The 25,068-nt window shown below is 40.9% G+C and overlaps 1 protein-coding gene across 4 annotated transcripts in view; it reads left to right on the top strand.

Moving 5' to 3' along the window:
* LOC110487772 (actin-binding LIM protein 3) overlaps positions 1-25,068 on the top strand; it is a 127,886-nt gene that overhangs the window by 58,041 nt on the left and 44,777 nt on the right. For all 4 annotated transcript variants that reach the window (XM_036943288.1, XM_036943287.1, XM_036943286.1 and 1 more), the window contains exon 3: positions 10,431-10,614. In XM_036943288.1, coding sequence (XP_036799183.1) covers positions 10,431-10,614 — 184 coding nt within the window. The remainder of the gene's footprint in view (positions 1-10,430; positions 10,615-25,068) is intronic.

Here is a 25,068-nt window from a genome sequence, read left to right as displayed (position 1 = left end):
AGCATCAGATACAGAATGAAGTCAGTATTACAGTTTCAGTGTCAGTAGAGGAAGAAAGCATCAGATACAGAATAATGTCAGTCGTACAGTTTCAGTGTCAGTAGAGGAAGAAAGCATCAGATACAGAGTAATATCAGTCTTACAGTTTCAGTGTCAGTAGATGAAGAAAGCATCAGATACAGAATAAAGTCAGTCTTACAGTTTCAGTGTCAGTAGAGGAAGAAAGCATCAGATACAGAATAATGTCAGTCGTACAGTTTCAGTGTCAGTAGATGAAGAAAGCATCAGATACAGAATGTCAGTCGTACAGTTTCAGTGTCAGTAGATGAAGAAAGCATCAGATACAGAATGAAGTCAGTATTACAGTTTCAGTGTCAGTAGAGGAAGAAAGCATCAGATACAGAATAATGTCAGTCGTACAGTTTCAGTGTCAGTAGATGAAGAAAGCATCAGATACAATGATACAGAATAATGTCAGTCGTACAGTTTCAGTGTCAGTAGAGGAAGAAAACATCAGATACAGAATAATGTCAGTCGTACAGTTTCAGTGTCAGTAGAGGAAGAAAGCATCAGATACAGAATAATGTCAGTCTTACAGTTTCAGTGTCAGTAGATGAAGAAAGCATCAGATACAGAATGTCAGTCATACAGTTTCAGTGTCAGTAGATGAAGAAAGCATCAGATACAGAATGAAGTCAGTCTTACAGTTTCAGTGTCAGTAGAGGAAGAAAGCATCAGATACAGAATAATGTCAGTCGTACAGTTTCAGTGTCAGTAGAGGAAGAAAGCATCAGATACAGAGTAATATCAGTCTTACAGTTTCAGTGTCAGTAGATGAAGAAAGCATCAGATACAGAATAAAGTCAGTCTTACAGTTTCAGTGTCAGTAGAGGAAGAAAGCATCAGATACAGAATAATGTCAGTCGTACAGTTTCAGTGTCAGTAGATGAAGAAAGCATCAGATACAGTGATACAGAATAATGTCAGACGTACAGTTTCAGTGTCAGTAGAGGAAGAAAGCATCAGATACAGAATAATGTCAGTCGTACAGTTTCAGTGTCAGTAGATGAAGAAAGCATCAGATACAATGATACAGAATAATGTCAGTCGTACAGTTTCAGTGTCAGTAGAGGAAGAAAACATCAGATACGGAATAATGTCAGTCGTACAGTTTCAGTGTCAGTAGAGGAAGAAAGCATCAGATACAGAATAATGTCAGTCTTACAGTTTCAGTGTCAGTAGATGAAGAAAGCATCAGATACAGAATAAAGTCAGTCTTACAGTTTCAGTGTCAGTAGAGGAAGAAAGCATCAGATACAGAATAATGTCAGTCTTACAGTTTCAGTGTCAGTAGATGAAGAAAGCATCAGATACAGTATAATGTCAGTCGTACAGTTTCAGTGTCAGTAGATGAAGAAAGCATCAGATACAGAATAATATCAGTCTTACAGTTTCAGTGTCAGTAGATGAAGAAAGCATCAGATACAGAATAATGTCAGTCGTACAGTTTCAGTGTCAGTAGATGAAGAAAGCATCAGATACAGAATAATGTCAGTCCTACAGTTTCAGTGTCAGTAGATGAAGAAAGCATCAGATACAGAATAATGTCAGTCTTACAGTTTCAGTGTCAGTAGATGAAGAAAGCATCAGATACAGAATAATGTCAGTCTTACAGTTTCAGTGTCAGTAGATGAAGAAAGCATCAGATACAGAGTAATATCAGTCTTACAGTTTCAGTGTCAGTAGATGAAGAAAGCATCAGATACAGAATAAAGTCAGTCTTACAGTTTCAGTGTCAGTAGATGAAGAAAGCATCAGATACAGAATAATGTCAGTCCTACAGTTTCAGTGTCAGTAGAGGAAGAAAGCATCAGATACAGAATAATGTCAGTCGTACAGTTTCAGTGTCAGTAGATGAAGAAATCATCAGATACAGTGATACAGAATAATGTCAGTCGTACAGTTTCAGTGTCAGTAGATGAAGAAAGCATCAGATACAGAATAAAGTCAGACGTACAGTTTCAGTGTCAGTAGAGGAAGAAAGCATCAGATACAGAATAATGTCAGTCGTACAGTTTCAGTGTCAGTAGATGAAGAAAGCATCAGATACAGTGATACAGAATAATGTCAGTCGTACAGTTTCAGTGTCAGTAGATGAAGAAAGCATCAGATACAGAATAAAGTCAGACGTACAGTTTCAGTGTCAGTAGAGGAAGAAAGCATCAGATACAGAATAAAGTCAGTCTTACAGTTTCAGTGTCAGTAGATGAAGAAAGCATCAGATACAGTGTATACAGAATAAAGTCAGTCGTACAGTTTCAGTGTCAGTAGATGAAGAAAGCATCAGATACAGTATAATGTCAGTCGTACAGTTTCAGTGTCAGTAGATGAAGAAAGCATCAGATACAGAATAATATCAGTCTTACAGTTTCAGTGTCAGTAGATGAAGAAAGCATCAGATACAGAATAATATCAGTCTTACAGTTTCAGTGTCAGTAGATGAAGAAAACATCAGATACGGAATAATGTCAGTCGTACAGTTTCAGTGTCAGTAGAGGAAGAAAGCATCAGATACAGAATAATGTCAGTCTTACAGTTTCAGTGTCAGTAGATGAAGAAAGCATCAGATACAGAATAAAGTCAGTCTTACAGTTTCAGTGTCAGTAGAGGAAGAAAGTATCAGATACAGAATAATGTCAGTCTTACAGTTTCAGTGTCAGTAGATGAAGAAAGCATCAGATACAGTATAATGTCAGTCGTACAGTTTCAGTGTCAGTAGATGAAGAAAGCATCAGATACAGAATAATATCAGTCTTACAGTTTCAGTGTCAGTAGATGAAGAAAGCATCAGATACAGAATAATGTCAGTCGTACAGTTTCAGTGTCAGTAGATGAAGAAAGCATCAGATACAGAATAATGTCAGTCCTACAGTTTCAGTGTCAGTAGATGAAGAAAGCATCAGATACAGAATAATGTCAGTCTTACAGTTTCAGTGTCAGTAGATGAAGAAAGCATCAGATACAGAATAATGTCAGTCTTACAGTTTCAGTGTCAGTAGATGAAGAAAGCATCAGATACAGAGTAATATCAGTCTTACAGTTTCAGTGTCAGTAGATGAAGAAAGCATCAGATACAGAATAAAGTCAGTCTTACAGTTTCAGTGTCAGTAGATGAAGAAAGCATCAGATACAGAATAATGTCAGTCCTACAGTTTCAGTGTCAGTAGAGGAAGAAAGCATCAGATACAGAATAATGTCAGTCGTACAGTTTCAGTGTCAGTAGATGAAGAAATCATCAGATACAGTGATACAGAATAATGTCAGTCGTACAGTTTCAGTGTCAGTAGATGAAGAAAGCATCAGATACAGAATAAAGTCAGACGTACAGTTTCAGTGTCAGTAGAGGAAGAAAGCATCAGATACAGAATAATGTCAGTCGTACAGTTTCAGTGTCAGTAGATGAAGAAAGCATCAGATACAGTGATACAGAATAATGTCAGTCGTACAGTTTCAGTGTCAGTAGATGAAGAAAGCATCAGATACAGAATAAAGTCAGACGTACAGTTTCAGTGTCAGTAGAGGAAGAAAGCATCAGATACAGAATAAAGTCAGTCTTACAGTTTCAGTGTCAGTAGATGAAGAAAGCATCAGATACAGTGTATACAGAATAAAGTCAGTCGTACAGTTTCAGTGTCAGTAGATGAAGAAAGCATCAGATACAGTATAATGTCAGTCGTACAGTTTCAGTGTCAGTAGATGAAGAAAGCATCAGATACAGAATAATATCAGTCTTACAGTTTCAGTGTCAGTAGATGAAGAAAGCATCAGATACAGAATAATGTCAGTCGTACAGTTTCAGTGTCAGTAGATGAAGAAAGCATCAGATACAGAATAATGTCAGTCCTACAGTTTCAGTGTCAGTAGATGAAGAAAGCATCAGATACAGAATAATGTCAGTCTTACAGTTTCAGTGTCAGTAGATGAAGAAAGCATCAGATACAGAATAATGTCAGTCTTACAGTTTCAGTGTCAGTAGATGAAGAAAGCATCAGATACAGAGTAATATCAGTCTTACAGTTTCAGTGTCAGTAGATGAAGAAAGCATCAGATACAGAATAAAGTCAGTCTTACAGTTTCAGTGTCAGTAGATGAAGAAAGCATCAGATACAGAATAATGTCAGTCCTACAGTTTCAGTGTCAGTAGAGGAAGAAAGCATCAGATACAGAATAATGTCAGTCGTACAGTTTCAGTGTCAGTAGATGAAGAAATCATCAGATACAGTGATACAGAATAATGTCAGTCGTACAGTTTCAGTGTCAGTAGATGAAGAAAGCATCAGATACAGAATAAAGTCAGACGTACAGTTTCAGTGTCAGTAGAGGAAGAAAGCATCAGATACAGAATAATGTCAGTCGTACAGTTTCAGTGTCAGTAGATGAAGAAAGCATCAGATACAGTGATACAGAATAATGTCAGTCGTACAGTTTCAGTGTCAGTAGATGAAGAAAGCATCAGATACAGAATAAAGTCAGACGTACAGTTTCAGTGTCAGTAGAGGAAGAAAGCATCAGATACAGAATAAAGTCAGTCTTACAGTTTCAGTGTCAGTAGATGAAGAAAGCATCAGATACAGTGTATACAGAATAAAGTCAGTCGTACAGTTTCAGTGTCAGTAGAGGAAGAAAGCATCAGATACAGAATAATGTCAGTCTTACAGTTTCAGTGTCAGTAGATGAAGAAAGCATCAGATACAGAATAATGTCAGTCTTACAGTTTCAGTGTCAGTAGAGGAAGAAAGCATCAGATACAGAATAATGTCAGTCGTACAGTTTCAGTGTCAGTAGATGAAGAAAGCATCAGATACAATGATACAGAATAATGTCAGTCGTACAGTTTCAGTGTCAGTAGATGAAGAAAGCATCAGATACAGAATAATGTCAGTCGTACAGTTTCAGTGTCAGTAGAGGAAGAAAGCATCAGATACAGAATAATGTCAGTCTTACAGTTTCAGTGTCAGTAGATGAAGAAAGCATCAGATACAGAATAATGTCAGTCCTACAGTTTCAGTGTCAGTAGATGAAGAAAGCATCAGATACAGAATAATGTCAGTCCTACAGTTTCAGTGTCAGTAGATGAAGAAAGCATCAGATACAGAATAATGTCAGTCTTACAGTTTCAGTGTCAGTAGATGAAGAAAGCATCAGATACAGAATAATGTCAGTCTTACAGTTTCAGTGTCAGTAGATGAAGAAAGCATCAGATACAGAATAATGTCAGTCTTACAGTTTCAGTGTCAGTAGATGAAGAAAGCATCAGATACAGCGGAGAGAGGGAGACGGAGAGAGGGAGACGGAGAGAGGGAGACGGAGAGAGGGAGACGGAGAGAGGGAGAGCAAAAGAGCAAAATGGTGATTCACTGATCTGATTTAAACATATTGATCCTCCTTTAGAAGTACCTTTTTAGGAACCACACCCACTAGAGTTACTATAGTTTATCTCTTCACTTGACCTTACAGACAAATAGCTGTAGAGAATACCAACTCTGTTTACTAGAACAAATCACACATGTAGTCTCTCTCTCTCCCTCATCTTTCTCTCTCTCTCTCATCTCTCTCTCTCTCCTTCATCTCTCTCTCCCTCTTTCTCTCTCTCTCCTTCATCTCTCTATCTCTCTCTCTGTCTTATCTCTGTCTCTCTCTCTCTCCATCGCCATCTCTCTCCATCGCCATCTCTCTCTCTCTCTGTCTCTTTCTCTCCATTCCTCTCTTTCTCTCTCTCTCCATCTCTTTCTCTCTCTCCATCTCCATCTCTTTCTCTCTCTCTCTCTCTCGCTCTCTCTTTCCATTCCTCTCTTTCTCTCTCTCTCTCTCTCTCTCTTTTTCCATTCCTCTCTCTCTCTTTCCATTCCTCTCTTTCTCTCTCTCTCTCTTTCCATTCCTCTCTTTCTCTCTCTCTCTCTCTTTCCATTCCTCTTTCTCTCCATCTCCATCTCTTTCTCTCTCTCCATCTCCTCTCTCTCTCTCTCTCTCTCTCTCTCTCTCTCTTTCCATTCCTCTCTTTCTCTCTTCTCATGGAGAACAGGAAAGGGTATTTTGTTCCGTCTTATTTACAGTGCCTTGCGAAAGTATTCGGCCCCCTTGAACTTTGCGACATTTTGCCACATTTCAGGCTTCAAACATAAAGATATAAAACTGTATTTTTTTTAAGAATCAACAACAAGTGGGACACAATCATGAAGTGGAACGACATTTATTGGATATTTCAAACTTTTTTAACAAATCAAAAACGGAAAAATTGGGCGTGCAAAATTATTCAGCCCCCTTAAGTTAATACTTTGTAGCGCCACCTTTTGCTGCGATTACAGCTGTAAGTCGCTTGGGGTATGTCTCTATCAGTTTTGCACATCGAGAGACTGACATTTTTTCCCATTCCTCCTTGCAAAACAGCTCGAGCTCAGTGAGGTTGGATGGAGAGCATTTGTGAACAGCAGTTTTCAGTTCTTTCCACAGATTCTTGATTGGATTCAGGTCTGGACTTTGACTTTGTCATTCTAACACCTGGATATGTTTATTTTTGAACCATTCCATTGTAGATTTTGCTTTATGTTTTGGATCATTGTCTTGTTGGAAGACAAATCTCCGTCCCAGTCTCAGGTCTTTTGCAGACTCCATCAGGTTTTCTTCCAGAATGGTCCTGTATTTGGCTCCATCCATCTTCCCATCAATTTTAACCATCTTCCCTGTCCCTGCTGAAGAAAAGCAGGCCCAAACCATGATGCTGCCACCACCATGTTTGACAGTGGGGATGGTGTGTTCAGGGTGATGAGCTGTGTTGCTTTTACGCCAAACATAACGTTTTGCATTGTTGCCAAAAAGTTCAATTTTGGTTTCATCTGACCAGAGCACCTTCTTCCACATGTTTGGTGTGTCTCCCAGGTGGCTTGTGGCAAACTTTAAACGACACTTTTTATGGATATCTTTAAGAAATGGCTTTCTTCTTGCCACTCTTCCATAAAGGCCAGATTTGTGCAATATACGACTGATTGTTGTCCTATGGACAGAGTCTCCCACCTCAGCTGTAGATCTCTGCAGTTCATCCAGAGTGATCATGGGCCTCTTGGCTGCATCTCTGATCAGTCTTCTCCTTGTATGAGCTGAAAGTTTAGAGGGACGGTCAGGTCTTGGTAGATTTGCAGTGGTCTGATACTCCTTCCATTTCAATATTATCGCTTGCACTGTGATCCTTGGGATGTTTAAAGCTTGGGAAATCTTTTTGTATCCAAATCCGGCTTTAAACTTCTTCACAACAGTATCTCGGACCTGCCTGGTGTGTTCCTTGTTCTTCATGATGCTCTCTGCGCTTTTAACGGACCTCTGAGACTATCACAGTGCAGGTGCATTTATACGGAGACTTGATTCCACACAGGTGGATTGTATTTATCATCATTAGTCATTTAGGTCAACATTGGATCATTCAGAGATCCTCACTGAACTTCTGGAGAGAGTTTGCTGCACTGAAAGTAAAGGGGCTGAATAATTTTGCACGCCCAATTTTTCAGTTTTTGATTTGTTAAAAAAGTTTGAAATATCCAATAAATGTCGTTCCACTTCATGATTGTGTCCCACTTGTTGTTGATTCTTCACAAAAAAAGACAGTTTTATATCTTTATGTTTGAAGCCTGAAATGTGGCAAAAGGTCGCAAAGTTCAAGGGGGCCGAATACTTTCGCAAGGCACTGTATCTCCAATGAATTGTTTCTGTTTTCCACATTGTCTTTATTTTCACATCACACCAAACGGTATACCCGACACCCGGAAACACACACACACAAGGAGGCACGCACCACAGGAGGCTGGGGCACCTTAATTAGGGAGGATGGGCTTGTGATAATGACTGGAGCGGAATATGAAATGGTATCAAATTTTTCAAAAACATGGTTTGATGCCAATCCCTTCGCTTCATTACAGCCATTATTATGAGCCGTCCTCCCCTCAGCAGCCTCCAATGGCAAGCATGCATGCAAATATACATACACACACACCATGTCTATGTCTGCCTGTCTGTAATGAGGGTGGGCTGTTCTGTGTGGAGAAGCAGGGAGGAGGAAACTTAATGAAACCCAACAAAATACCTCTGTCAGAACCACCACTGAACAACCCTCTGAGCTCCCCATAAAAACACTAATTGGCTCATTTCGAACAGTTTACTGTGGAAGTGGGGCAGATGTGACCAACTGGGTCCAAACCCGGGATATAGAATAGCTTTGCCACCTCAACTAAAGCTGAGGAATTACTGTAGCAGTTTCAAGTTTTCTACTCCGCTAGCCAGCACCTCGCCTAAATAGGTGTGTGTTTCTTTTTCTTCTAGATTGTTTCTTGTTTTTACCATGGTTTTTCATGTAGAATAGTTTGAGTGTTCAGTCTTTAACCCAATCCACCATCTCTCTCTCTCTTTCTTCCTCTCCCTCTCCCTCTCTCTCCTTCTCTTCTCTCTCTCTCTCCCCTCTCTCTCTCTCTCTCAATTCAATTCAATTCAATTCAAGGGCTTTATTAGCATGGGAAACATGTGTTAACATTGCCAAAGCAAGTGAGGTAGATAATATATAAAGTGAATATATAAAGTGAAATAAACAATAAAAATTAACAGTAAACATCACACATACATAAGTTTCAAAACAATAAAGACATTACAAATGTCATATTTTATATATATATATATATATATATATATATATATATATATATAGTGTTTTAACAATGTACAAATGGTAAAGGACACAAGATAAAATAAATAAGCATAGATATGGGTTGTATTTACAATGGTGTTAGTTCTTCACTGGTTGCCCTTTTCTCGTGGCAACAGGTCACAAATCTTGCTGCTGTGATAGCACACTGTGGAATTTCACCCAGTAGATATGGGAGTTTTTCAAAATTGGATTTGTTTTCGAATTCTTTGTGGATCTGTGTAATCTGAGGGAAATATGTCTCTCTAATATGGTCATACATTGGGCAGGAGGTTAGGAAGTGCAGCTCAGTTTCCACCTCATTTTGTGGGCAGTGAGCACATAGCCTGTCTTCTCTTGAGAGCCATGTCTGCCTACGGCGGCCTTTCTCAATAGCAAGGCTATGCTCACTGAGTCTGTACATAGTCAAAGCTTTCCTTAATTTTGGGTCAGTCACAGTGGTCAGGTATTCTGCCGCTGTGTACTCTCTGTTTAGGGCCAAATAGCATTCTAGTTTGCACTGTTTTTTTGTTAATTCTTTCCAATATGTCAAGTAATTATCTTTTTGTTTTCTCATGATTTGGTTGGGTCTAATTGTGCTGCTGTCCTGGGGCTCTGTGGGGTGTGTTTGTGTTTGTGAACAGAGCCCCAGGACCAGCTTGCTTAGGGGACTCTTCTCCAGGTTCATCTCTCTGTAGGTGATGGCTTTGTTATGGAAGGTTTGGGAATCGCTTCCTTTTAAGTGGTTATAGAATTTAACGTCTCTTTTCTGGATTTTGATAATTAGTGGGTATCGGCCTAATTCTGCTCTGCATGCATTATTTGGTGTTCTACGTTGTACACGGAGGATATTTTTGAGTCTCAATTTGGTGTTTGTCCCATTTTGTGAAGTCTTGGTTGGTGAGCGGACCCCAGACCTCACAACCATAAAGGGCAATGGGCTCTATGACTGACTAAAGTATTTTTAGCCAGATCCTAATCAGTATGTTGAAATTTATGTTCCTTTTCATGGCATAGAATGCCCTTCTTGCCTTGTCTCTCAGATCGTTCACAGCTTTTTGGAAGTTACCTGTGGCGCTGATGTTTAGGCCAAGGTATGTATAGTTTTTGTGTGCTCTAGGGCAACAGTGTCTAGATGGAATTTGTATTTGTGGTCCTGGTGACTGGACCTTTTTTGGAATACCATTATTTTGGTCTTACTGAGATTTACTGTCAGGGCCCAGGTCTGACAGAATCTGTGCATAAGATCTAGATGCTGCTGTAGGCCCTCCTTGGTTGGTGACAGAAGCACCAGATCATCAGCAAACAGCAGACATTTGACTTCGGATTCTAATAGGGTGAGGCCGGGTGCTGCAGACTTTTCTAGTGCCCGCGCCAATTCTTTGATATATATGTTGAAGAGGGTGGGGCTTAAGCTGCATCCCTGTCTAACCCCACGACCCTGTGTGAAGAAATGTGTGTGTTTTTTGTTTTTTGGATAGATAATTCTTTGTGTTGTTGTTTGTTTAGTGTTTTCCAATTTTCCCAGAAGTGGTTAGAGTCTATGGATTCTTCAATTACATTGAGCTGATTTCTGACATGCTGTTCCTTCTTTTTCCGTAGTGTATTTCTGTATTGTTTTAGTGATTCACCATAGTGAAGGCGTATACTCTCTCTCTCTCCCCTCACTCTCTCTCTCCCCTCACTCTCCCACCAACTCTCTCTCCAGTGTGTGGGTGTGGCCTGGCTAGATCTGGGTTCTATCAGAAGAGTGGTGAGTACATCTGTACGTCAGACTACCAACGTCTGTATGGGACGCGCTGTGATCGCTGTGACGGATTCATCACCGGGGAGGTGGTCTCTGCTCTGGGGAGGACCTACCACCCTACCTGCTTCGTCTGCAGTGTCTGCAGGTACACACACACTCTCCCTAACATGCATACTGTACACACACTCTCTAACACAAACACACACTCACCCTAACATGCATACTGTACACACACTCTCAAACACACACACACACACACACACACACACACACACACACACACACACACACACACACACACACACACACACACACACACACACACACACACACACACACACACACACTCTCCCTAACATGCATACTGTACACACACTCTCTCACACACACACAGACACACACACAGACACACACACACACACACACACACACACACACACACACACACACACACACTCTCCCTAAAATGCATACTGTACACACACTCTCTACAACACACACACACACACACACACACACACACACACACACACACACACACACTCTCTCTCCCTAACATGCATACTGTACACACACTCTCTAACACACACACACACACGCACACACACACACACAATCAGATGTCTCCTGATAGATCATTGTGAAACAGTGAGGGTGAGCTCTTTTGTAGTTAGCTCTGTACTGCGTTTCAGTGAACTGGTGTTTTGAAAAGGCAGCAGAGATGGTGGGAGACAGAGAAACAGAGCGTGCTGTCAGAGAAGGACAGAAATAGCAGCGATGCTTTTGTGGCCAGAGTAACATGGCTTCCATTAAATATGTAGAGTAAAAGTTGAAAACGCAGAGCAAGGCTGACGGTGCAGAGTCTCTGGAGGGAGAGACACACGCAGCTAACAACGAAGTCACACACACACACACACACACACATTCCTCTAGTCTACTACTACTCCAGTCTATTACTACTCCTCTAGTCTACTACTACTCCTCTAGTCTACTACTACTCCTCTAGTCTACTACTACTCCTCTAGTCTACTACTCCTCTAGTCTACTACTACTCCTCTAGTCTACTACTACTCCTCTAGTCTACTACTACTCCTCTAGTCTACTACTACTCCTCTACTACTACTACTCCTCTAGTCTACTACTACTCCTCTAGTCTACTACTACTCCTCTAGTCTACTACTACTCCTCTAGTCTACTACTACTCCTCTAGTCTACTACTACTCCTCTAGTCTATTACTACTCCTCTAGTCTACTACTACTCCTCTAGTCTACTACTACTCCTCTAGTCTACTACTACTCCTCTAGTCTATTACTACTCCTCTAGTCTACTACTACTCCTCTAGTCTACTACTACTCCTCTAGTCTACTACTACTCCTCTAGTCTACTACTACTCCTCTAGTCTATTACTACTCCTCTAGTCTACTACTACTCCTCTACTACTACTACTCCTCTAGTCTACTACTACTCCTCTAGTCTATTACTACTCCTCTAGTCTACTACTACTCCTCTACTACTACTACTCCTCTAGTCTACTACTACTCCTCTAGTCTACTACTACTCCTCTAGTCTACTACTACTCCTCTAATCTACTACTACTCCTCTACTACTACTCCTCTAGTCTACTACTACTCCTCTAGTCTATTACTACTCCTCTAGTCTACTACTACTCCTCTACTACTACTACTCCTCTAGTCTACTACTACTCCTCTAGTCTACTACTACTCCTCTAGTCTACTACTACTCCTCTAGTCTACTACTACTCCTCTACTACTACTACTCCTCTAGTCTATTACTACTCCTCTAGTCTACTACTACTCCTCTAGTCTACTACTACTCCTCTAGTCTACTACTACTCCTCTACTACTACTACTCCTCTAGTCTATTACTACTCCTCTAGTCTACTACTACTCCTCTACTACTACTCCTCTAGTCTACTACTACTCCTCTACTACTACTCCTCTAGTCTACTACTACTACTCTAGTCTACTACTACTCCTCTAGTCTACTACTACTCCTCTAGTCTACTACTCCTCTAGTCTACTACTACTCCTCTAGTCTACTACTCCTCTAGTCTACTACTACTCCTCTAGTCTACTACTACTCCTCTAGTCTACTACTACTCCTCTAGTCTCTTACTACTCCTCTAGTCTACTACTCCTCTAGTCTACTACTCCTCTAGTCTACTACTACTCCTCTAGTCTACTACTACTCCTCTAGTCTATTACTACTCCTCTAGTCTACTACTACTCCTCTAGTCTACTACTACTCCTCTAGTCTACTACTACTCCTCTAGTCTACTACTACTCCTCTAGTCTACTACTACTCCTCTAGTCTACTACTCCTCTAGTCTACTACTCCTCTAGTCTACTACTACTCCTCTAGTCTACTACTACTCCTCTAGTCTACTACTCCTCTAGTCTACTACTCCTCTAGTCTACTACTCCTCTAGTCTACTACTACTCCTCTAGTCTACTACTCCTCTAGTCTACTACTACTCCTCTAGTCTACTACTACTCCTCTAGTCTACTACTACTCCTCTAGTCTATTACTACTCCTCTAGTCTACTACTACTCCTCTAGTCTATTACTACTCCTCTAGTCTTCTACTACTCCTCTAGTCTACTACTACTCCTCTACTACTACTACTCCTCTAGTCTACTACTACTCCTCTAGTCTACTACTACTCCACTCCTCTAGTCTACTACTACTCCTCTAGTCTACTACTACTCCTCTAGTCTATAACTCCTCTAATCTACTACTACTCCTCTAGTCTACTACTACTCCTCTAGTCTACTACTACTCCTCTAGTCTACTACTCCTCTAGTCTACTACTACTCCTCTAGTCTATTACTACTCCTCTAGTCTACTACTACTCCTCTAGTCTATTACTACTCCTCTAGTCTTCTACTACTCCTCTAGTCTACTACTACTCCTCTACTACTACTACTCCTCTAGTCTACTACTACTCCTCTAGTCTACTACTACTCCACTCCTCTAGTCTACTACTACTCCTCTAGTCTACTACTACTCCTCTAGTCTACTACTCCTCTAGTCTACTACTACTCCTCTAGTCTACTACTACTCCTCTAGTCTACTACTACTCCTCTAGTCTACTACTACTCCTCTAGTCTATTACTACTCCTCTAGTCTACTACTACTCCTCTAGTCTACTACTACTCCTCTAGTATACTACTACTCCTCTAGTCTACTACTACTCCTCTAGTCTACTACTACTCCTCTAGTCTACTACTACTCCTCTAGTCTACTACTACTCCTCTAGTATACTACTACTCCTCTAGTCTACTACTACTCCTCTAGTCTACTACTACTCCTCTAGTATACTACTACTCCTCTAGTCTACTACTCCTCTAGTTTATTACTACACCTCTAGTCTACTACTACTCCTCTAGTCTACTACTACTCCTCTAGTCTACTACTCCTCTAGTCTACTACTACTCCTCTAGTCTACTACTACTCCTCTAGTCTATTACTCCTCTAGTCTACTACTACTCCTCTAGTCTACTACTACTCCTCTAGTCTACTACTACTCCTCTAGTCTATTACTCCTCTAAACTACTACTACTCCTCTAGTCTACTACTACTCCTCTAGTCTACTACTACTCCTCTAGTCTACTACTACTCCTCTAGTCTACTACTCCTCTAGTCTATTACTCCTCTAGTCTACTACTACTCCTCTAGTCTACTACTACTCCTCTAGTCTACTACTACTCCTCTAGTCTATTACTCCTCTAAACTACTACTACTCCTCTAGTCTACTACTACTCCTCTAGTCTACTACTACTCCTCTAGTCTACTACTACTCCTCTAGTCTACTACTACTCCTCTAGTCTACTACTACTCCTCTAGTCTACTACTACTCCTCTAGTCTACTACTACTCCTCTAGTCTATTACTCCTCTAAACTACTACTACTCCTCTAGTCTACTACTACTCCTCTAGTCTACTACTACTCCTCTAGTCTACTACTACTCCTCTAGTCTACTACTCCTCTAGTCTACTACTACTCCTCTAGTCTACTACTACTCCTCTAGTCTACTACTACTCCTCTAGTCTACTACTACTCATCTAGTCTATTACTACTCCTCTAGTCTACTACTACTCCTCTACTACTACTACTCCTCTAGTCTACTACTACTCCTGTAGTCTATTACTACTCCTCTAGTCTACTACTACTCCTCTACTACTACTACTCCTCTAGTCTACTACTACTCCTCTAGTCTACTACTACTCCTCTAGTCTACTACTACTCCTCTAGTCTACTACTACTCCTCTAGTCTACTACTACTCCTCTAGTCTACTACTACTCCTCTAGTCTACTACTACTCCTCTAGTCTATTACTACTCATCTAGTCTACTACTACTCCTCTAGTCTACTACTACTCCTCTAGTCTACTACTCCTCTAGTCTACTACTACTCCTCTAGTCTACTACTACTCCTCTAGTCTACTACTCCTCTAGTCTACTACTACTCCTCTAGTCTACTACTACTCCTCTAGTCTACTACTACTCCTCTAGTCTATTACTACTCCTCTAGTCTACTACTCCTCTAGTCTACTACTCCTCTAGTCTACTACTACTCCTCTTGTCTACTACTCCTCTAGTCTACTACTACTCCTCTAGTCTACTACTACTCCTCTAGTCTACTACTACTCCTCTAGTCTACTACTACTCCTCTAGTCTATTACTACTCCTCTAGTCTACTACTACTCCTCTACTACTACTACTCCTCTAGTCTACTACTACTCCTCTAGTCTATTACTACTCCTCTAGTCTACTACTACTCCTCTACTACTACTACTCCTCTAGTCTACTACTACTCCTCTAGTCTACTACTACTCCTCTAGTCTACTACTACTCCTCTAGTCTACTACTACTCCTCTAGTCTACTACTCCTCTAGTCTACTACTACTCCTCTAGTCTACTACTACTCCTCTAGTCTACTACTACTCCTCTAGTCTACTACTACTCCTCTAGCCTATTACTACTCCTCTAGTCTACTACTACTCCTCTAGTCTACTACTACTCCTCTAGTCTACTACTCCTCTAGTCTACTACTACTCCTCTAGTCTACTACTACTCCTCTAGTCTACTACTCCTCTAGTCTACTACTACTCCTTTAGTCTACTACTACTCCTCTAGTCTACTACTACTCCTCTAGTCTATTACTACTCCTCTAGTCTACTACTCCTCTAGTCTACTACTACTCCTCTTGTCTACTACTCCTCTAGTCTACTACTACTCCTCTAGTCTACTACTACTCCTCTAGTCTACTACTACTCCTCTAGTCTATTACTACTCCTCTAGTCTACTACTACTCCTCTAGTCTATTACTACTCCTCTAGTCTACTACTACTCCTCTAGTCTACTACTACTCCTCTAGTCTACTACTACTCCTCTAGTCTACTACTACTCCACTCCTCTAGTCTACTACTACTCCTCTATTCTACTACTACTCCTCTAGTCTACTACTACTCCTCTAGTCTACTATTACTCCTCTAGTCTACTACTACTCCTCTACTACTACTACTCCTCTAGTCTACTACTACTCCTCTAGTCTACTACTACTCCTCTAGTCTATTACTACTCCTCTAGTCTACTACTACTCCTCTAGTCTACTACTACTCCTCTAGTATACTACTACTCCTCTAGTCTACTACTACTCCTCTAGTCTACTACTACTCCTCTAGTATACTACTACTCCTCTAGTCTACTACTACTCCTCTAGTCTACTACTACTCCTCTAGTCTACTACTCCTCTAGTCTATTACTACTCCTCTAGTCTACTACTACTCCTCTAGTCTACTACTACTCCTCTACTACTACTACTCCTCTAGTCTACTACTACTCCTCTAGTCTACTACTACTTCTCTAGTCTACTACTACTCCTCTAGTCTACTACTACTCCTCTAGTCTACTACTCCTCTAGTCTACTACTACTCCTCTAGTCTACTACTACTCCTCTAGTCTACTACTACTCCTCTACTACTACTACTCCTCTAGTCTATTACTACTCCTCTAGTCTACTACTACTCCTCTACTACTACTACTCCTCTAGTCTACTACTACTCCTCTAGTCTACTACTACTCCTCTAGTCTACTACTACTCCTCTAGTCTACTACTCCTCTAGTCTACTACTACTCCTCTAGTCTACTACTACTCCTCTAGTCTACTACTACTCCTCTAGTCTACTACTACTCCTCTAGTCTATTACTACTCCTCTAGTCTACTACTACTCCTCTAGTCTACTACTACTCCTCTAGTCTACTACTCCTCTAGTCTACTACTACTCCTCTAGTCTACTACTCCTCTAGTCTACTACTACTCCTCTAGTCTACTACTACTCCTCTAGTCTATTACTACTCCTCTAGTCTACTACTCCTCTAGTCTACTACTACTCCTCTTGTCTACTACTCCTCTAGTCTACTACTACTCCTCTAGTCTACTACTACTCCTCTAGTCTACTACTACTCCTCTAGTCTATTACTACTCCTCTAGTCTACTACTACTCCTCTAGTCTATTACTACTCCTCTAGTCTACTACTACTCCTCTAGTCTACTACTACTCCTCTAGTCTACTACTACTCCTCTAGTCTACTACTACTCCTCTAGTCTACTACTACTCCACTCCTCTAGTCTACTACTACTCCTCTAGTCTACTACTACTCCTCTATTTTACTACTCCTCTAGTCTACTACTACTCCTCTAGTCTACTACTACTCCTCTAGTCTACTACTAATCCTCTACTACTACTACTCCTCTAGTCTACTACTACTCCTCTAGTCTACTACTACTCCTCTAGTCTACTACTACTCCTCTAGTCTATTACTACTCCTCTAGTCTACTACTACTCCTCTAGTCTATTACTACTCCTCTAGTCTACTACTACTCCTCTAGTCTACTACTACTCCTCTAGTCTACTACTACTCCTCTAGTCTACTACTACTCCACTCCTCTAGTCTACTACTACTCCTCTAGTCTACTACTACTCCTCTATTCTACTACTCCTCTGGTCTACTACTACTCCTCTAGTCTACTACTACTCCTCTAGTCTACTACTACTCCTCTACTACTACTACTCCTCTAGTCTACTACTACTCCTCTAGTCTACTACTACTCCTCTAGTCTATTACTACTCCTCTAGTCTACTACTACTCCTCTAGTCTACTACTACTCCTCTAGTATACTACTACTCCTCTAGTCTACTACTACTCCTCTAGTCTACTACTACTCCTCTAGTATACTACTACTCCTCTAGTCTACTACTACTCCTCTAGTCTACTACTCCTCTAGTCAATTACTACTCCTCTAGTCTACTACTACTCCTCTAGTCTACTACTACTCCTCTACTACTACTACTCCTCTAGTCTACTACTACTCCTCTAGTCTACTACTACTTCTCTAGTCTACTACTACTCCTCTAGTCTACTACTACTCCTCTAGTCTACTACTCCTCTAGTCTACTACTACTCCTCTAGTCTACTACTACTCCTCTAGTCTACTACTACTCCTCTACTACTACTACTCCTCTAGTCTATTACTACTCCTCTAGTCTACTACTACTCCTCTAGTCTACTACTACTCCTCTAGTCTACTACTACTCCTCTAGTCTACTACTCCTCTAGTCTACTACTACTCCTCTAGTCTACTACTACTCCTCTAGTCTACTACTACTCCTCTAGTCTACTACTACTCCTCTAGTATATTACTACTCCTCTAGTCTACTACTACTCCTCTAGTCTACTACTACTCCTCTAGTCTACTACTCCTCTAGTCTACTACTACTCCTCTAGTCTACTACTACTCCTCTAGTCTACTACTCCTCTAGTCTACTACTACTCCTCTAGTCTACTACTACTCCTCTAGTCTACTACTACTCCTCTAGTCTATTACTACTCCTCTAGTCTACTACTCCTCTAGTCTACTACTACTCCTCTTGTCTACTACTCCTCTAGTCTACTACTACTCCTCTAGTCTACTACTACTCCTCTAGTCTATTACTACTCCTCTAGTCTACTACTACTCCTCTAGTCTATTACTACTCCTCTAGTCTACTACTACTACTCTAGTCTACTACTACTCCTCTAGTCTACTACTACTCCTCTAGTCTACTACTACTCCTCTAGTCTACTACTACTCCACTCCTCTAGTCTACTACTACTCCTCTAGTCTACTACTACTCCTCTATTCTACTACTACTCTAGTCTACTACTACTCCTCTAGTCTACTACTACTCCTCTAGTCTACTACTACTCCTCTACTACTACTACTCCTCTAGTCTACTACTACTCCTCTAGTCTACTACTACTCCTCTAGTCTATTACTACTCCTCTAGTCTACTACTACTCCTCTAGTCTACTACTACTCCTCTAGTATACTACTACTCCTCTAGTCTACTACTACTCCTCTAGTCTACTACTACTCCTCTAGTATACTACTACTCCTCTAGTCTACTACTACTCCTCTAGTCTACTACTACTCCTCTAGTCTACTACTCCTCTAGTCTATTACTACTCCTCTAGTCTACTACTACTCCTCTAGTCTACTACTACTCCTCTAGTCTATTACTCCTCCAAACTACTACTACTCCTCTAGTCTACTACTACTCCTCTAGTCTACTACTACTCCTCTAGTCTACTACTACTCCTCTAGTCTACTACTCCTCTAGTCTACTACTACTCCTCTAGTCTACTACTACTCCTCTAGTCTACTACTACTCCTCTAGTCTACTACTCCTCTAGTCTACTACTCCTCTAGTCTACTACTACTCCTCTAGTCTACTACTACTCCTCTAGTCTACTACTACTCCTCTAGTCTACTACTCCTCTAGTCTACTACTACTCCTCTAGTCTACTACTACTCCTCTAGTCTACTACTACTCCTCTTGTCTACTACTCCTCTAGTCTACTACTACTCCTCTAGTCTACTACTACTCCTCTAGTCTATTACTACTCCTCTAGTCTACTACTACTCCTCTACTACTACTACTCCTCTAGTCTACTACTACTCCTCTAGTCTATTACTACTCCTCTAGTCTACTACTACTCCTCTAGTATACTACTACTCCTCTAGTCTACTACTACTCCTCTAGTCTACTACTACTCCTCTAGTCTACTACTACTCCTCTAGTATACTACTACTCCTCTAGTATACTACTACTCCTCTAGTCTACTACTACTCCTCTAGTCTACTACTCCTCTAGTCTATTACTACTCCTCTAGTCTACTACTACTCCTCTAGTCTACTACTACTCCTCTAGTCTATTACTCCTCCTCTAGTCTACTACTACTCCTCTAGTCTACTACTACTCCTCTAGTCTACTACTACTCCTCTAGTCTACTACTACTCCTCTAGTCTACTACTACTCCTCTAGTCTACTACTCCTCTAGTCTACTACTACTCCTCTATTCTACTACTACTCCTCTAGTCTACTACTACTCCTCTAGTCTACTACTACTCCTCTAGTCTACTACTCCTCTAGTCTACTACTACTCCTCTAGTCTACTACTACTCCTCTAGTCTACTACTACTCCTCTAGTCTACTACTCCTCTAGTCTACTACTCCTCTAGTCTACTACTACTCCTCTAGTCTACTACTACTCCTCTAGTCTACTACTACTCCTCTAGTCTATTACTACTCCTCTAGTCTACTACTACTCCTCTAGTCTACTGCTACTCCTCTAGTCTATTACTACTCCTCTACTACTCCTCTAGTCTACTACTACTCCTCTTGTCTACTACTCCTCTAGTCTACTACTACTCCTCTAGTCTACTACTACTCCTCTAGTCTACTACTACTCCTCTAGTCTACTACTACTCCTCTAGTCTATTACTACTCCTCTAGTCTACTACTACTCCTCTACTACTACTACTCCTCTAGTCTACTACTACTCCTCTAGTCTACTACTACTCCTCTAGTCTACTACTACTCCTCTAGTCTACTACTACTCCTCTAGTCTACTACTACTCCTCTAGTCTACTACTCCTCTAGTCTACTACTACTCCTCTAGTCTACTACTACTCCTCTAGTCTACTACTACTCCTCTAGTCTACTACTACTCCTCTAGTCTACTACTCCTCTAGTCTACTACTACTCCTCTAGTCTACTACTACTCCTCTAGTCTACTACTACTCCTCTAGTCTACTACTACTCCTCTAGTCTACTACTACTCCTCTAGTCTACTACTCCTCTAGTCTACTACTACTCCTCTAGTCTACTACTACTCCTCTAGTCTACTACTACTCCTCTAGTCTATTACTACTCCTCTAGTCTACTACTACTCCTCTAGTCTACTACTACTCCTCTAGTCTACTACTACTCCTCTAGTCTACTACTACTCCTCTAGTCTACTACTCCTCTAGTCTACTACTACTCCTCTAGTCTACTACTACTCCTCTAGTCTACTACTACTCCTCTAGTCTACTACTACTCCTCTAGTCTATTACTACTCCTCTAGTCTACTACTACTCCTCTAGTCTACTACTACTCCTCTAGTCTACTACTCCTCTAGTCTACTACTACTCCTCTAGTCTACTACTACTCCTCTAGTCTACTACTCCTCTAGTCTACTACTACTCCTCTAGTCTACTACTACTCCTCTAGTCTACTACTACTCCTCTAGTCTATTACTACTCCTCTAGTCTACTACTCCTCTAGTCTACTACTCCTCTAGTCTACTACTACTCCTCTTGTCTACTACTCCTCTAGTCTACTACTACTCCTCTAGTCTACTACTACTCCTCTAGTCTACTACTACTCCTCTAGTCTATTACTACTCCTCTAGTCTACTACTACTCCTCTAGTCTATTACTACTCCTCTAGTCTACTACTACTCCTCTAGTCTACTACTACTCCTCTAGTCTACTACTACTCCTCTAGTCTACTACTACTCCTCTAGTCTACTACTACTCCTCTAGTCTACTACTCCTCTAGTCTACTACTACTCCTCTAGTCTACTACTACTCCTCTAGTCTACTACTACTCCTCTACTACTACTACTCCTCTAGTCTACTACTACTCCTCTAGTCTACTACTACTCCTCTAGTCTATTACTACTCCTCTAGTCTACTACTACTCCTCTAGTCTACTACTACTCCTCTAGTATACTACTACTCCTCTAGTCTACTACTACTCCTCTAGTCTACTACTACTCCTCTAGTCTACTACTACTCCTCTAGTCTACTACTACTCCTCTAGTATACTACTACTCCTCTAGTCTACTACTACTCCTCTAGTCTACTACTACTCCTCTAGTCTACTACTCCTCTAGTCTACTACTCCTCTAAACTACTACTACTCCTCTAGTCTACTACTACTCCTCTAGTCTACTACTACTCCTCTAGTCTACTACTACTCCTCTAGTCTACTACTCCTCTAGTCTATTACTACTCCTCTAGTCTACTACTACTCCTCTAGTCTACTACTACTCCTCTATTCTATTACTCCTCCAAACTACTACTACTCCTCTAGTCTACTACTACTCCTCTAGTCTACTACTACTCCTCTAGTATACTACTACTCCTCTAGTATACTACTACTCCTCTAGTCTACTACTACTCCTCTAGTCTACTACTACTCCTCTAGTCTACTACTACTCCTCTAGTCTATTACTACTCGTCTAGTCTACTACTACTCCTCTAGTCTACTACTCCTCTAGTCTATTACTACTCCTCTAGTCTACTACTACTCCTCTAGTCTACTACTACTCCTCTAGTCTACTACTACTCCTCTAGTCTACTACTCCTCTAGTCTACTACTACTCCTCTAGTCTACTACTACTCCTCTAGTCTACTACTACTCCTCTACTACTACTACTCCTCTAGTCTACTACTACTCCTCTAGTCTACTACTACTCCTCTAGTCTACTACTACTCCTCTACTACTACTACTCCTCTAGTCTACTATTACTCCTCTACTACTACTACTCCTCTAGTCTACTACTACTCCTCTAGTCTACTACTACTCCTCTACTACTACTACTCCTCTAGTCTACTACTACTCCTCTAGTCTACTACTACTCCTCTAATCTACTACTACTCCTCTAGTCTACTACTACTCCTCTAGTCTACTACTACTCCTCTAGTCACCTACTACTCCTCTAGTCTACTACTCCTCTAGTCTACTACTACTCCTCTAGTCTACTACTACTCCTCTAGTCTACTACTACTGCTCTAGTCTACTACTACTCCTCTACTACTACTACTCCTCTACTACTACTCCTCTAGTCTACTACTACTCCTCTAGTCTATTACTACTCCTCTAGTCTACTACTACTCCTCTAGTGTACTACTACTCCTCTAGTCTACTACTATTCCTCTAGTCTACTACTACTCCTCTAGTCTACTACTACTCCTCTAGTCTACTACTCCTCTAGTCTACTACTACTCCTCTAGTCTACTACTACTCCTCTAGTCTACTACTACTCCTCTAGTCTACTACTACTCCTCTAGTCTACTACTACTCCTCTAGTCTACTACTACTCCTCTAGTCTACTACTACTCCTCTAGTCTACTACTACTCCTCTAGTCTACTACTACTCCTCTAGTCTACTACTACTCCTCTAGTCTACTACTACTCCTCTAGTCTACTACTACTCCTCTAGTCTACTACTACTCCTCTAGTCTATTACTACTCCTCTAGTCTACTACTACTCCTCTAGTCTACTACTCCTCTAGTCTACTACTCCTCTAGGCTACTAATCCTTTAGTCTACTACTCCTCTAGTCTACTACTACTCCTCTAGTCTACTACTACTCCTCTAGTCTACTACTACTCCTCTAGTCTTCTACTACTCCTCTAGTCTTCTACTACTCCTCTAGTCTACTACTCCTCTAGTCTATTACTCCTCTAGTCTACTACTCCTCTAGTCTACTACTCCTCTAGTCTACTACTACTCCTCTAGTCTACTACTACTCCTCTAGTCTACTACTACTCCTCTAGTCCACGACTACTCCTCTAGTCTACTACTACTCCTCTAGTCTACTACTCCTCTAGTCTACTACTACTCCTCTAGTCTACTACTACTCCTCTAGTCTACTACTACTCCTCTAGTCTACTACTACTCCTCTAGTCTACTACTACTCCTCTAGTCTACTACTACTCCTCTAGTCTATTACTACTCCTCTAGTCTACTACTACTCCTCTAGTCTACTACTACTCCTCTAGTCTACTACTACTCCTCTAGTCTACTAATCCTTTAGTCTACTACTCCTCTAGTCTACTACTACTCCTCTAGTCTACTACTACTCCTCTAATCTACTACTACTCCTCTAGTCTACTACTACTCCTCTAGTCTACTACTACTCCTCTAGTCACCTACTACTCCTCTAGTCTACTACTCCTCTAGTCTACTACTACTCCTCTAGTCTACTACTACTCCTCTAGTCTACTACTACTGCTCTAGTCTACTACTACTCCTCTACTACTACTACTCCTCTACTACTACTCCTCTAGTCTACTACTACTCCTCTAGTCTATTACTACTCCTCTAGTCTACTACTACTCCTCTAGTGTACTACTACTCCTCTAGTCTACTACTATTCCTCTAGTCTACTACTACTCCTCTAGTCTACTACTCTACTCCTCTACTACTACTACTCCTCTAGTCTACTACTCCTCTAGTCTACTACTACTTCTCTAGTCTACTACTACTCCTCTAGTCTACTACTACTCCTCTAGTCTACTACTACTCCTCTAGTCTACTACTCCTCTAGTCTATTACTACTCCTCTAGTCTACTACTACTCCTCTAGTCTACTACTACTCCTCTATTCTATTACTCCTCCAAACTACTACTACTCCTCTAGTCTACTACTACTCCTCTAGTCTACTACTACTCCTCTAGTATACTACTACTCCTCTAGTATACTACTACTCCTCTAGTCTACTACTACTCCTCTAGTCTACTACTACTCCTCTAGTCTACTACTACTCCTCTAGTCTATTACTACTCGTCTAGTCTACTACTACTCCTCTAGTCTACTACTCCTCTAGTCTATTACTACTCCTCTAGTCTACTACTACTCCTCTAGTCTACTACTACTCCTCTAGTCTACTACTACTCCTCTAGTCTACTACTCCTCTAGTCTACTACTACTCCTCTAGTCTACTACTACTCCTCTAGTCTACTACTACTCCTCTAGTCTACTACTACTCCTCTACTACTACTACTCCTCTAGTCTACTACTACTCCTCTAGTCTACTACTACTCCTCTAGTCTACTACTACTCCTCTACTACTACTACTCCTCTAGTCTACTATTACTCCTCTACTACTACTACTCCTCTAGTCTACTACTACTCCTCTAGTCTACTACTACTCCTCTACTACTACTACTCCTCTAGTCTACTACTACTCCTCTAGTCTACTACTACTCCTCTAATCTACTACTACTCCTCTAGTCTACTACTACTCCTCTAGTCTACTACTACTCCTCTAGTCACCTACTACTCCTCTAGTCTACTACTCCTCTAGTCTACTACTACTCCTCTAGTCTACTACTACTCCTCTAGTCTACTACTACTGCTCTAGTCTACTACTACTCCTCTACTACTACTACTCCTCTACTACTACTCCTCTAGTCT

Source organism: Oncorhynchus mykiss, chromosome 14 (genome assembly GCF_013265735.2).
Source record: "Oncorhynchus mykiss isolate Arlee chromosome 14, USDA_OmykA_1.1, whole genome shotgun sequence".
NCBI classification, from domain to species: Eukaryota; Metazoa; Chordata; class Actinopteri; order Salmoniformes; family Salmonidae; genus Oncorhynchus; species Oncorhynchus mykiss.
Note: the sequence above shows the minus strand (reverse complement) of the source record. Positions and strands in the feature narration are given on the sequence as shown.